This window comes from Phocoena phocoena, chromosome 19, assembly GCF_963924675.1.
Source record: "Phocoena phocoena chromosome 19, mPhoPho1.1, whole genome shotgun sequence".
Lineage (NCBI taxonomy): Eukaryota > Metazoa > Chordata > Mammalia > Artiodactyla > Phocoenidae > Phocoena > Phocoena phocoena.
In genome coordinates, this window is record NC_089237.1 from 20138832 (window position 1) to 20151875 (window position 13044).

Consider the following 13044-nt stretch of genomic DNA (forward strand, 5'->3'; position numbering starts at 1 on the left):
GAGGCAGAGAGTGGTTGAGTAATATGCCCAAGGTCACACAGCTACTAACTGGAGTTGCTGGAATCCGAATCCAGGCAGTCTGGCTCAGATTCTGTGCGCTTAACCACAACATAATACTATGCTGGTGAGAACATCACGCTTCCACCTTCCAGCAAAAAAAAAAGGAATTTTAAAAAAAACTATTAAATACATTCTAACTCCAATCAGTCTGAAATTAAGCAGTCATCAGAGTCTCCTTCCCAAACAAACCAGGGAAGCCAGTTTGTGAGAGGTATTAGCACACCAGAACCCGATTCTCAGAAAAAACTAAGAATCTAGTGACAAAGCAAACCTCATTCATGTTCAAGAAATACACTTTTCTAAACTTGGCTAACAGAAATGTGGAATGTGAATTTTAAACAACAGCAAAAGACATCAAAGCTCATTGGAAACTAAACGTTAATAAATTTATCAGGGGAAAAATTAGCATCCAATCATTAGAATAAGATAATGTAAGGAAAAACTTTATCCTAAGATAACCAGACATTAACACTGCATAACAAAGTCTGCAAGTCAGTTATTTCTGAGTACCTACAATGTGCATGTTATATAATGAACGTTCTGATACCCAACAGATTCTCAAGAGATGGTAACGGTATGCAGCTGACTACATGTTTCTTATCATGAATAAAATAACCACTGTCGGGGAAGAAATATACAGACAGAAATGGCCTAGAGAATTTGTTAACTCTATCCCCACTTCCAAAAAGGACCAAAGCACGCCAAATTTTTGTAGTAATTGTTTGGAGGAAATCTATGATGAAAAAAATTCAAGAGATTTACCCTTATGAGTAAATAAATAACAATGTTTCATTGACATTAGTATCATACATTCCAGTCCTGCTTTGATATAGAAATGCTTTGTAATCCGCGTTGCCTCTTAACTTCACAGACAACTCATCTTCAGAATGGTTTTAATAATATATGCTTACCTTATTACACAAAAGATTATCAGTTAATTAGTATTTATAAAAGATCTAGAGATAAGTAGATTATGTCAATAATACTTTGCAGTCACATGATACCTCTTATCCAAGAAACTCAAGACTTACCAACTATTACACTGACAACATACTCTGTTTTTCTTGTTTTATTAGTGGGAAACATGGGCAAAAAGATTAAAATTTTGACCAAGTCACTTACAAAACTCAGTAGCAATCTCTGAATAGAACCTGAATCGCTTATCACATATTGTTCTGAACAGGTACCAATGGTCCGAATTACAGTTTTACGTTAATTATCTTTAAATATTTTTGATCAAAAAATATGGATTTTTATGGGTTCCGGTACACCAAATATTCCGTATCATTTAGAGACAATAATGTTGGAGGTTTTTCAAAGTATTTACTATCTACTACACTGAGAAATCTTATTCAGAAAAACTACTGTTTCGGGGATTCGCTGGTGGCGCAGTGGTTAAGAATCCACCTGCTAATGCAGGGGACACGGGTTCGAGCCCTGGTCCAGGAAGATCCCACATGCCACGGAGCAACTAAGCTCGCGTGCCACAACTACTGAAGCCTGCGGGCCTAGAGCCTGTGCTCTGCAACAGGAGAAGCCACTGCAATGAGAAGCCCACACACCACAACAAAGAGTAGCCCCCCCTCTCGCTGCAACTAGAGAAAGACCGCCTACAGCAACGAAGACCCAACGCAGCCAAAAATCAATTAATTAATTAATTTAATTTAATAAAGAAAAACTACTGCTTCAAAATTATCTGAACCCATAACCTGTTAACCAATCAACTTGTACCATTGTAAGTGATGGAGAACTGACCGGGTCTGACATGTCCACTTTATTATAATAATTTAGATAGTTAACATTTACAAAATGTTTGTGCCCTTCAGACTGTGTTATAGTCATTAATTATTGGAACCGCTCAACATTTATTTGAGACTATTCAACATTATTTTCATTTGCCCAACAGGGAAAAGAAGCACAACCAGATGGGATAACTTCCCAGGGGCATCAAAGCAAAAGAAGGAAGAGTCTGCTTACCAATGACAACTAATCTTCATTCTAGAGTTTGATAATTATTGGTTTTCTAGGTAGTGGTGAAAATACCCCTCTTTTTCATATATTTTACTCCCTCCTCACCAATATGAAGCTCACTTCTCAAAATAATTCATAATGTTTTAAATACATACATTTAAACTAAAAGACATTAAACAATATCTTTGAGGTAGAAAAATGAACAATTTAGAGACTCAGAAGTTAGTTGAATCGACATTCTGTTCCTGGACTAAACCAAGGAATCTCAATACAAATAATTTTCTGTCACTGCCACACACTCATTAATTTTAGTTAAATTGATTAGCAAAATTCTGCAGGACTTTTATTATTTGTTTTCTATTTTAAAAATCAATTAGAGAACTCCCACTACCAAAGGATCACTATATATTGAGAGTATCCGATTTTAATAAGAAAGAAAACACTCAATAATGCATGAAGATGGAATAAAGATACTCCATAAGTATTTTCAGGACAAAAGCAGTAGAAATTGTCCATTTGAATTATGAATGCTTTGCTATATAAGAGGGAAAAAAAACCTACAATCTATTCCAGAGGTCAAAAAGATGTACATTTACTCATAAATAATTTTGACGTTTGAAACTATGATTTGGTATTACTCCACCAGGCACATTTTTCATACAGAAAGATATCCTTGGGGCAGCTTTCCACCTACAGACTGGACACTATTAAAAATCACCCAATTATGAAAAACAACAGTTAGCATGCGGGTAATATTTTATGACAGATTGGCATAGTTTAGGCTGAAATAACCTATTGAATCCTATAAAAGGCCAATGGAGCTAACTTTCCATGGATGTTGTATTTTGGCTTTGCTCCTCTCTGAGAAAGGGTCGTTTGGCTGTGCCGTCACCATGTCTTTTCGACTTTCTAGTGGATCCAGGAGGCTCTGCTCGCAAGCTGGCACTGGTCAGCTGTCTGGTGGAAGAACAGGCTTCGGGGCTGGAAATGTGTGCAGTGGGCCAGGAGCAGGAAGCAGCCATTCTTGTCCTCTTGGGAGCATTTCTTCTGGAGGAGGTTTCTCTCATGGTGGTGGAGGGTTGGGAAGTGGCATCTGTGCTGGTTTTCTTGAAAATGAGCCTGGCCTCCTCTCTGGGAATGAAAAGGTGACCATGCAGAACCTCAGTGACCGCCTGGCATCCTACCTGGGCCATGTGTGTGCCCTGGAGGAGGCCGACGCCGACCTCGAGCAGGAGATCAAGGGCTGGTATGAGATACACGGGCCTGGTTCTGGCCAGGGACTTGCTCATGACTATAGTAGATATTTCTCAGTCATTGAAGATCTTAAAAGGGGGGTAAGAAAGATGGATACTTTTACTACAGACTTTGGGTGTGCATAACGTAGAAAAAGACATAATAGAAAACGCGCTTAGCAACTTTATGTGGCGTCGAATTTGCTCACTCTACATCCCCAGTGCTTAGCACACTGGCTGGCAATAAAAATTTGTAGAATTAATTAATGAAAAAGAAATTGTTTCCAAATAGATATAATTGCTTTGTTGATCTTATATTTAGCTCATACTTTTTGATCAAGAGTAATAAAAGTGTCTGTGATTGGAAAATCTTACACTTTGGCTCTTAAGCTCTGCAGAAAATCCAGATTTCTTTAATGTAGGAAAAAAATGATACTAAAATAGATGCTTGATGGGTTAAGAAGATAAGAATCACACTGAAATCTGGAGTCTCCCTTGACTTTGGGGACTTAACATTTCACACCATCTACCCTGTTTAGATTATTCCTGTGACCACCTGTAATGCCAGCATTGTTCTACAAAATGACAATGCCAAACTGACCACTGATGACTTCAGGCTGAAGTAGGTAGACATAAAGTAATGAATTATAATAAATGTAAAACTACTATGGAGTAAAGAACACAGCTTTTGCTTTAAAAACCAACGTGTTTTCATAAAGTCAGACTAGATCACTACATTAAATTAAATTAAATATGCCTTGATAAAAAGGTATCATAAATTTTAAACAGTATTTTTCTTCAACGGTTAAGTACACTGGATGCCAAAACTCAGCTCTGAAGAAACAACTCCTCCAAAATAGTATTCATAAATCAGTAGGTATTCCAAAGTGTTTCATCGCTTTGCTGTCCCCCATAAGCTCCAGGAGTGTGTACTGAACATCGATATCTTCCAGTACATGAAATGTCTGGAAAAGTTGTGCTTTCGACCTGCCGACTATTGCAATTCTCAAGCTCTTTAACAACCTCACAGGTATGAAAATGAGCTTACTCTGTGCCAGAGCATTGAGACTGACATCAACGGTCTTCACAGAGTTATGGGTGAGCTGACCCTTTGTACGAGCAACCTGAAGATACAGGGCGAAGCGCTCAAGGAGGAATTGACATACTTCCAAAAAAGTCACGAGGAGGTAAGGAACCCTGCAGAGTGCCTCCCTATGGTATCTGATTTCCTTCCTCAAGTCCGTTGTGTGGATCTCAATCAAAAGTCTACCTTGAGGGCTTCCCTGGTGGCGCAGTGGTTGAGAATCTGCCTGCTAATGCAGGGGACGTGGGTTCGAGCCCTGGTCTGGGAGGATCCCACATGCCGCGGAGCAACTAGGCCCGTGAGCCACAACCACTGAGCCTGCGCGTCTGGAGCCTGTGCTCCGCAACAAGAGGGGCCGCGATAGTGAGAGGCCCGCGCACCGCGATGAAGAGTGGCCCCCACTCTCTGCAACTAGAGAAAGCCCTCGCACAGAAACGAAGACCCAAGACAGCCAAAAATAAATAAATAAATACATAAATAAAATTTCCTGACCGTCGCTCATAAGCATTTACTTACACTCTAATACTTAGGCCAAAGGGTCGAAAACCACAGAAGTGTTGTAGAAATGCAAGCATGAATAGCAGAAGAGATTAGACAAGAAAATGATTTCTTATTTAAAGAGGCAAAAAGTCTTGAATCTGATGAGTCATTAGAACAAACTTGAAAAACGACACGATGCCAATTAGGGATAGTGGTGTAGCTGTAAGTATACGTTTCCATGGTGATAAACACTCCTACAGTTAAGGCAGTGTCATGATGTAATGACTGGGATCTACAACAGCAGGCTTTTCCCAGGTGAAAAGCATACCATCTGGAACCTCAGTTATCAGAATACAGCTGCTGATTCGAAAATCAAAATCCATAGAGATTTGGTCCAGCCAGAGATTACAGCGAATATTCAGTAATTGAAGAATTAATGAGTCAAGCAAGAAACCTATACTCCTCAACCTCTTTCCTATAGGTAATGGTTTTGTGGGATTTTTAAAATAAAACCTAATGCATCGCAACATATACATAATCTTGCCTTCTATTTTTTCGGTAACTGCTGCTAGTGATCAAAGTTTGGGAGCTATTTTTAAATGGTCAGCGACATAGTGGTTATCGATCACCTCAACTTGTCATTAAAAACAAAAGCAGTCTTCTGTTCAAAAGGGGGTTGAATCCCAAGAGTTGTTTATAAACTTTTCTATGTAACAAACATATTTCACACTTACCATATGTCACGTATTATTCATGGTCCTTTACGAATATAATTTGTTGAATCCTTATGACAACTCTATGAAGTAGGAACTAATGTCTTCATTTTACAGATGAAGAAACACCAAGGCACACAGATGTTCAGTAATTTTCTCAACATCACACCGCTGATAAGTAGCGATAATAACTGGGGAGGTGGAAGTGCAAAAATGTGGCTCCAGGATTCTTTAGGCTCCATGCCATGCTGACCTTTGGGAACTTGAATATATTTTCTTAGAAACAATGTTATAAATAGCTATAAAATTCCACACTAGCTTATGTTAACCACATGTAGCTGACCTGAAATTCTGCAGATCTGTTGATGTACTATCCCTGGTTCCCAGAACAGTATCAATCAGAGTAAGTGCTCCATAAATGTTTGTTGAATTTAATATAGAAAGGACATACCACAAATGACATTGGCACTCTAGAATGACTTGGAGCGCCCGACAGCAGGAACGTAGGTGTTCTCCTCTCCAGCATTGCCCACGTTGGCCCCGACAGCTTTATGGTGGAAAGGAATTTGGACTAATGGGCCTTATGGAGGTGGCCAAGTCTTTGGCAGCAGGTGACAGATGGGGTCTTGGTTTTAGCAGCAGGGCAGCAGCTCAAAACTTCAGCAGCAACACTAGAGAGAGAATCTGGTTTCTACCGCTGGGTAGAAGGATATAATAGAAGTCTGTGACAGAAGGTGGTGTGAGGTACGTAGTGGGATGGCAAGGTGAGCTGAAAGGACCATGCTACACGGAGACTGGGTCTCTAACTAGGGCAGCTGTTTGTAAGCAAGGGAAGATGATAAATAAGCCATCAGCAACCAAGAGTCTACAACTAGGTCAACTATGGAGACAGTAAATAATCTCTATTGTTTCTTAGTAAAAAAGAGAAAAAAAAAGTGAATTATTTTTCTGACACTTTCTCAACATTGTGAAAGTTACATAGGAGAAGACTTGCTGTGATCATATAAAACACAACAAAAATTATTCACAAGTTCTTTGAGATTAGGGACTGTGACTTGTCAGTTTTATTCCCAAGATCTAGCAGAGTATTTTTTGCAAGATGTTTAATTAATAATTGATAAAAATTGACTTATTACTGGTATATAAAATATAAGCTAATAATAGAATAATAAATGATAAAATAAAATAATAAGATAAATAATAGAATGATAAATTATAGAATTATAAATAGAAATTAGGTAATAGAATAAACAAACAGAATAATTGATAAATAAATATAACAAATTGAATAATAAATCATAGACTAATAAGCAAATACAATCATAAGTGAATAGAGTAATAGGTGAATGGTAAGTGAATGAAGCAATAGCACGAACTATTATATTATATTCTGAATATATATATTCAGAATATATATATTATATATATTCTGATTATATTAATCAGAAACAATGCAATGAATTTGAAATAATCATATTACCTTGTTATACAATATATAATGTGAGCAATTAAGAAAGCAGTTATTAAACTTATCCTTTCCCCAAAATAACTTATTCCGAAGCTATCAAAATTCCCAAATCTCATTTTGAAAATCTTATGGCGCAGCAGGAAGACATGACTCCAGTTTATTCAGACAGACATTTTGCTCCCACTTCCTTTTGGAACACAACATCAAAATTACAAAGCAATGTGATGGGGAATATTCTTTATCTTATGAATAAATAAGCAAATTAAAATACAGATGCCTTGGAGCTTTATTTAAGCCATACCACTAACTGCTTTTAAATCTTCAATCATCACTCTGGGTCTTAATTTTTTAATTTTAAAAGAAATAAATTGGTCTAAATTATTATGCATTCTTCATCCCTTTCTAAGTGCTAGAGAATTATTCAAAACTTGCCTAAAGTCTTTGGACTAGAGAGCAGAAAGTGCATATAATTTAATAGAAAACACTTTAGAAATATTCTTATTTGGGGGCTTCCTTGGGGGCTTCCTTGGGGGCTTCCCTGGTGGCGCAGTGGTTGAGAGTCCGCCTGCCAATGCAGGGGACACGGGTTCGCGCCCCGCTCCAGGAGGATCCCATGTGCCGAGGAGCGGCTGGGCCTGTGAGCCATGGCCGCTGAGCCTGCGCGTCCAGAGCCTGTGCTCCACAATGGGAGAGGCCACAACAGTGAGAAGCCCGCGTACCGCAAAAAAAAAAAAAAAAAACCTTTTAAACCTTAATAGAATATGGTAAAAATCCACCCCAACGCAAGGAGGCATCCAAGCATCTAGCCAGTCAGGCAACTACAGATTTGGGCTGTGCCATTTAAATCCTCTGCCAGCTGCAGTTTGGCGCCACCTGCTGGCAGCTGTCTTCTATGTCTAAAACCAGGAGAGAATTCAGGGACCAGCTGACTTCCAAGAAAGCAGCAGTTCCAGGAATCCGCAGCCTGTTTAGCTGGCCTGACTGACTCATCCTCAACTTCCCCATTCCTGAAACTCCCCTTCCCTAACCACCACCCCCTAGCCCTGCCTGTCCACCAGCCATATAGCCGTTCCTCACCCCAGAAAATTACAAGCTTTAGCCCACCTTCTTGGGGGCTGGATGCAGAGTGAGCACCGACACCCAATCACGTTATGTCTAAAATTTTCAGCAATGCCACATGGTAGCAGGGGTTTCCACGGTACTTATATATGGCTGTTCAAGGACTGATGTCCCCAGTATATAAATTCATGAACAGATCTATGGGTACATGATACACATAAGTACTTCACGAAGTATGAATGGCCAACAAACATTAAAAAGTGCCCAATGCCCAGCATCTCTAGTAATCAAAGAAAGGCATCAAAACAGGTCCAGTTTGTTTAATGATAATATTCATTTTAGCAAGGGTGTAGACAAAAGGCACTAATACATTGCTGGATGGAATGTATCAATAAATTAACAAAAACTTCATGAGAACAACTCAGCAACAGGTATCAAAAGCCTTTAAGAGAAGAATATACCAGCAACTCCACTTCTAGGAATTTATTCTTAAATAATCAGTTATTTATTATGTGTCCATTCCTCCTAGCAGTGTTTATCACAGTGAAAAATTAAGCATAATAAAATATCCAACGATGAAGAATCAACAGACTGTTAGAAAACACCCATCAAAGTCCATCAGAGGAGTCTCATGCAGCCATTAAGAATGTTCAGCTTCATGTATTGACCTGAAAAGATGTCAGTCATCAATTGAGAAATGAAAAGTAGAGTTTCAAGACAATAAATACAGTGTCATCTACTTGTACAAGAAAAATAATTGTATGCAAATTATATACATGCTTATTAAAAATTTGAAACAATATACATATAAATGTTAACAGTGACTATTCATGGGTAGTGGAAATACGAGTGATGTTTATTCCAGCTACATGTTTATATACATTTTCTAATTTTTCTGAAATAAATATGTACTACTGGTAAAATTTTTATATCTTCAACGAAAAACCATCTGTACATTTAAATGTTTTTTCAATGTTCCTTTTTTTCATTTTTAAGAAAAAAACTAAAAGAGTAGCCAAGCGGTAAGAAATGTGGTAGAAACTTTTAAGAACAATTAAGAAAGAAGAAGTGCATGGGTAAGAGAAGCTGGTAAATTAGGAATTTGTGAGTGGGGCGAGAAAAGCATTCTAGAAGAAGCAGGGTTTGAACTGTGGTAAAATGTGGATACATGGGAAGAAGAGAACAGGGCATGGTTTGGGTCCTTGGCTCCAGGACTAATCACGTCAAAGGGCTTCTAGAAATACCCAGTCACCTACCGTGAAGAGGTGACGGGTTAGTACATAAACATCATCCATTTGCCCTTTTTAGAAATACTTGTGTCCACTCTGCACCCAGAAGGGCAATGGTAGGCCCTGGACTTGCTGTTGACGCCACTGGGGAAGGATGCTAGGCTTACCAGGTACCCTTCAACCAAGGATTCCCGGACACCTGGTTTCTCTGTCTCCCTCCAGGGCACAGGCATCGAAGAAGAACAGCTGCATGCTGGGAACTGTTTCTCACTCATCTAGTCATCAGAGCTGAATATTGTTCCTTTTCTCCCTTCCTGAAAAGCTCTGGCTTCTGAACCAGCATTCCCATGGGTTCCCTCCACAAAACAGTAACCATACAGGCTGGCCCCCTGGGCCCTAAGCCCACAGCCAACCCTCCCAAGCCTGGCCCAGATCTACAGCCTCTCTATTCAGACTTGTCCTGTGAGCCCTTCCCATCCGAGGCCACAGATCTGCAATGGTTTCTCAACAGCTCTGTTCTCCGGGGGTCAGCCTTGTGCCCCGGGGCCAGTGCAGGTAGACTGTCTACCTGAGCCTTACCCAGTCTCTGTGCCTGGGATGAGCCTTGGTGGGATGGGTCTGATGAGCACGGAGATCACTCATGGGCAAATAACAGTTTGGCTAAGTACTAGAAAGATCTCCAAAGTGTGTTCCATTAACTTGTACATGGAATTCTGAACCCATAGTTATGTCTCCTTTCCCATTTCCCATTTCTAATCTTTCTAATTTTTTTTCTAATCTTATACATTTTGAATCTCTCTCTCTTTTCCTTAACCAGGGTCACAAAGAGGTCATCTATTTTAATGGTCTCTTTAAAGAACCGGTTTTTGAGCGTCTGTATGTATTTGTTACTTTCTATCTCAATGATGTCAGCTCTTATTTTTATTAATTTATTTTTCATCCATTTGATCTTGTTGTTCTTTAAAAAATTTGTAGTAAGTTTCTTCATTATTAGTCTCTCTTTAATAATGCAGCCATGTGAGGCTATAAATTTTCCTCTATAATTTCAGCTATAACCCAAAAGTCCAGGTACAAAGTTTTCTTCTTTTCATTACTTTCAAGTTGGTTTGTAACATCAGCTTTGATTTCCTTTGGTCCAAGAGTTATTTAGGAGAATGTATCTGCATTTACAAATTAAGGTTGTTCGGGTTGTCTTTTTATTATTGAATTCTTATTGTGTCAAATAAAAACAATTAAGGAGGACTTTCGTTAGAAAGACTCTTGCAATGGGGAGATTGCTGTGATCTCAGAAATCTGCAAGTTTGTCAAAATCATACAGAAAAAGGGTTTTTGTTTTTTTGTGTGTGTGGTACGCGGGCCTTTCACCGCTGTGGCCTCTCCCATTGCAGAGCACAGGCTCCGGATGCGCAGGCTCCGGATGCGCAGGCTCAGCGGCCACGGCTCACGGGCCCAGCCGCTCCGCGGCATGTGGGATCTTCCCGGACCGGGGCACGAACCCGTGTCCCCTGCATCGGCAGGCGGACTCTCAACCACTGCGCCACCAGGGAAGCCCAAGGGGTTTTCTTTTATAGAGTAAAAGAGGAGGCAGGCAGAGATAAGCAGAATCTTTGGAGAGGAAGCAGGGCAAGCTAGGAGGAATGACCACTGAGGTCTGACAGGAAGAGGGTCTCTCTGTGGTCAGATGATTCCCAGGAGAAGCTGATAAGGGGGCATGTCCCACCTTTTGTGTGTGTGTGTGCTCGCTCAAGCCTGAGGGCAAGCAGATCAAGGGCCTGCGCAGAAGAGAGAAGACAGACCAAACAAGGTCAAGACAAAGCAGAGAGTAAGAAACGGGCTACTGTGAGTACTTAGTCAATTGTAACTCCGATTGGAAGGTTGCCTTGGAAGAATTCCTCGGCAAGCCCCCCTTCCTCAGTCAGCTATCTTTATCAGGTTTCCTCTCGGAATGGACATGTACAGGCCAGTTAAGGAGGACCTGTAACTGCTAACCTCTAATTTGGCACGATTTCTACCAAATAAGCATCAGTCTACCCAGTTCTTAAGTACAAGTGCTGAACTTCTGCAGCTTACGGGCTAGTAAAGGAAATCTCTCCTGACTGTAATATAAAACACTTCGTAAATCTGACCAGAAAGTGGTGCACTTAGTAACCGAATTGCTACATATTAGAGCTCGAAGGGAACCTGAGAATTATAGAGTCCGATATCATAGTTTTCCAGATCAGGAGACTGTGACCTCATCTAGAGACACCCAAGATGTTGGAATTTGAGAACAATATTTATAAAGTGTCATAGTCCTGATGGCTGAGGACAGAGGACATGAACAGGTGAAGGTTTTCCCTGAGCCTATGAGATAAAATACCATCCCATTCCTTCCTATAAAATTATTCTTTTACCACTGGGACTCCTTGACCAAAAGTTTGTAGCCTCTCTGTGATCAGAAGGTCAGATCTGAGGGGTCAACCTCAGAGAGACAGAGGGGAGAATGCCCAGAGGATTGACTTAGCAATGGCAGGAGCCACGGGGGGCTGGGTCTTGCCGCTCACATTACCATCTGGGTTATAGATGTCTGTGCGTTCTCTGAATAGAAGCTATCGTCTACCTGGTGTGAAGAAAGGTCCAAAAGGACCTCTCAAGCAAAAAAGAAGTCCCTGTGCTTACTTCAATCTGTCTTAACTCTCCAACCCTACAAAGTCACTTGCCCATTCTCTTAACTCTCCATAAACTGGCTAAATGATCTTCAGGAAAATTTAAAAACTGAGCTGCATAAAGGGATTCTAGAGCATTCAAGCGCGACAAGCACAAAGCTAAGTCGTTTTCTCTTAGAACAAACTTTGGCAAAATGGTGCCAAACGGATGCCGGTGGGGAAGAGGAAGGCTTCAAACAGACACGCTTAACGGAAGCTATTAAGGGAAGATTGGAAAAGGTGACAGGGAACGAATTCAGGAAGGGAGAGGAAGGCGTGAAGGAAGAGAAACAGTCACAGCATGGGTGGATTTCTGCTCTATTTTTGTAGGTGTTTGTAACTTCTTTGGTGTCTGACAAGAACGCTGGGTTGAAATCGATTTAGGGATGGTGCCAGATCCAGCTGGAGTGTCCTTTCAGGATACTTATTGTTGCAATTTTTGTTTCTTCCAAGTAGTTGAGCCTAGGGGCGCTCACAGTGGCCACCACCAGGACACTGACCTGAACAACGATTCCCTACAGGGGAGGCCCCGGCTCATTCTGGCAGGTCCTTCCCTGCCCTTTCCCCAAACAACACCTCCCCCCACCAACACACACACACACACACACACACCCTGAATTACAAACCCAGAAGGTGGAGAAATAAAGACTTAGAAGGCAGAACACATGGTAAAGGACAAAAGTGATCAAAGTACTCGTGAAGCAGGTCAAGCCGTGCTGTTTTTCATCCTTTCATTCAGTGAATATTTATTATCTCTCTACAATATGTGGCATATTACAAAGAGGCTGTGCACACATCAGCTGGGAGCTTTTCCCTTTTCCGTACTGTCTGCCACAAAAATTTCTGCCTACACTCCACAAATACGCTGTGCCCACCTCCTTCCCTTAGCTATTCTGATCTTGTGCTTTTATTTGAAAGACTCATAACAGAATATTTTCTGGAGTGAACAGAAGGCAGAAGCCCTGAGTTCATTCTATTCTTAACTTGAAAGACTCATCAGGGGCAACATGCCATACCTTTCGTTATTTGGTTTTCCTCCTAATCTAAAAACATGCAGTTTATTC

The 13044-nt window shown here is 40.4% G+C and overlaps 1 protein-coding gene across 1 annotated transcript; it reads left to right on the forward strand.

Annotated features, from left to right (window-relative positions):
- The first annotated feature begins 2900 nt into the window (after positions 1–2900).
- Positions 2901–5252, forward strand: LOC136139057 (keratin, type I cytoskeletal 26-like). Its single transcript, XM_065897977.1, has 4 exons — positions 2901–3365; positions 3803–3885; positions 4294–4480; positions 5088–5252. Exons 1-4 carry the CDS (start codon positions 2925–2927, stop codon positions 5250–5252), a joined length of 876 nt encoding a protein of 291 aa, XP_065754049.1. The 5' UTR covers positions 2901–2924.
- The last annotated feature ends 7792 nt before the right edge of the window (positions 5253–13044 follow it).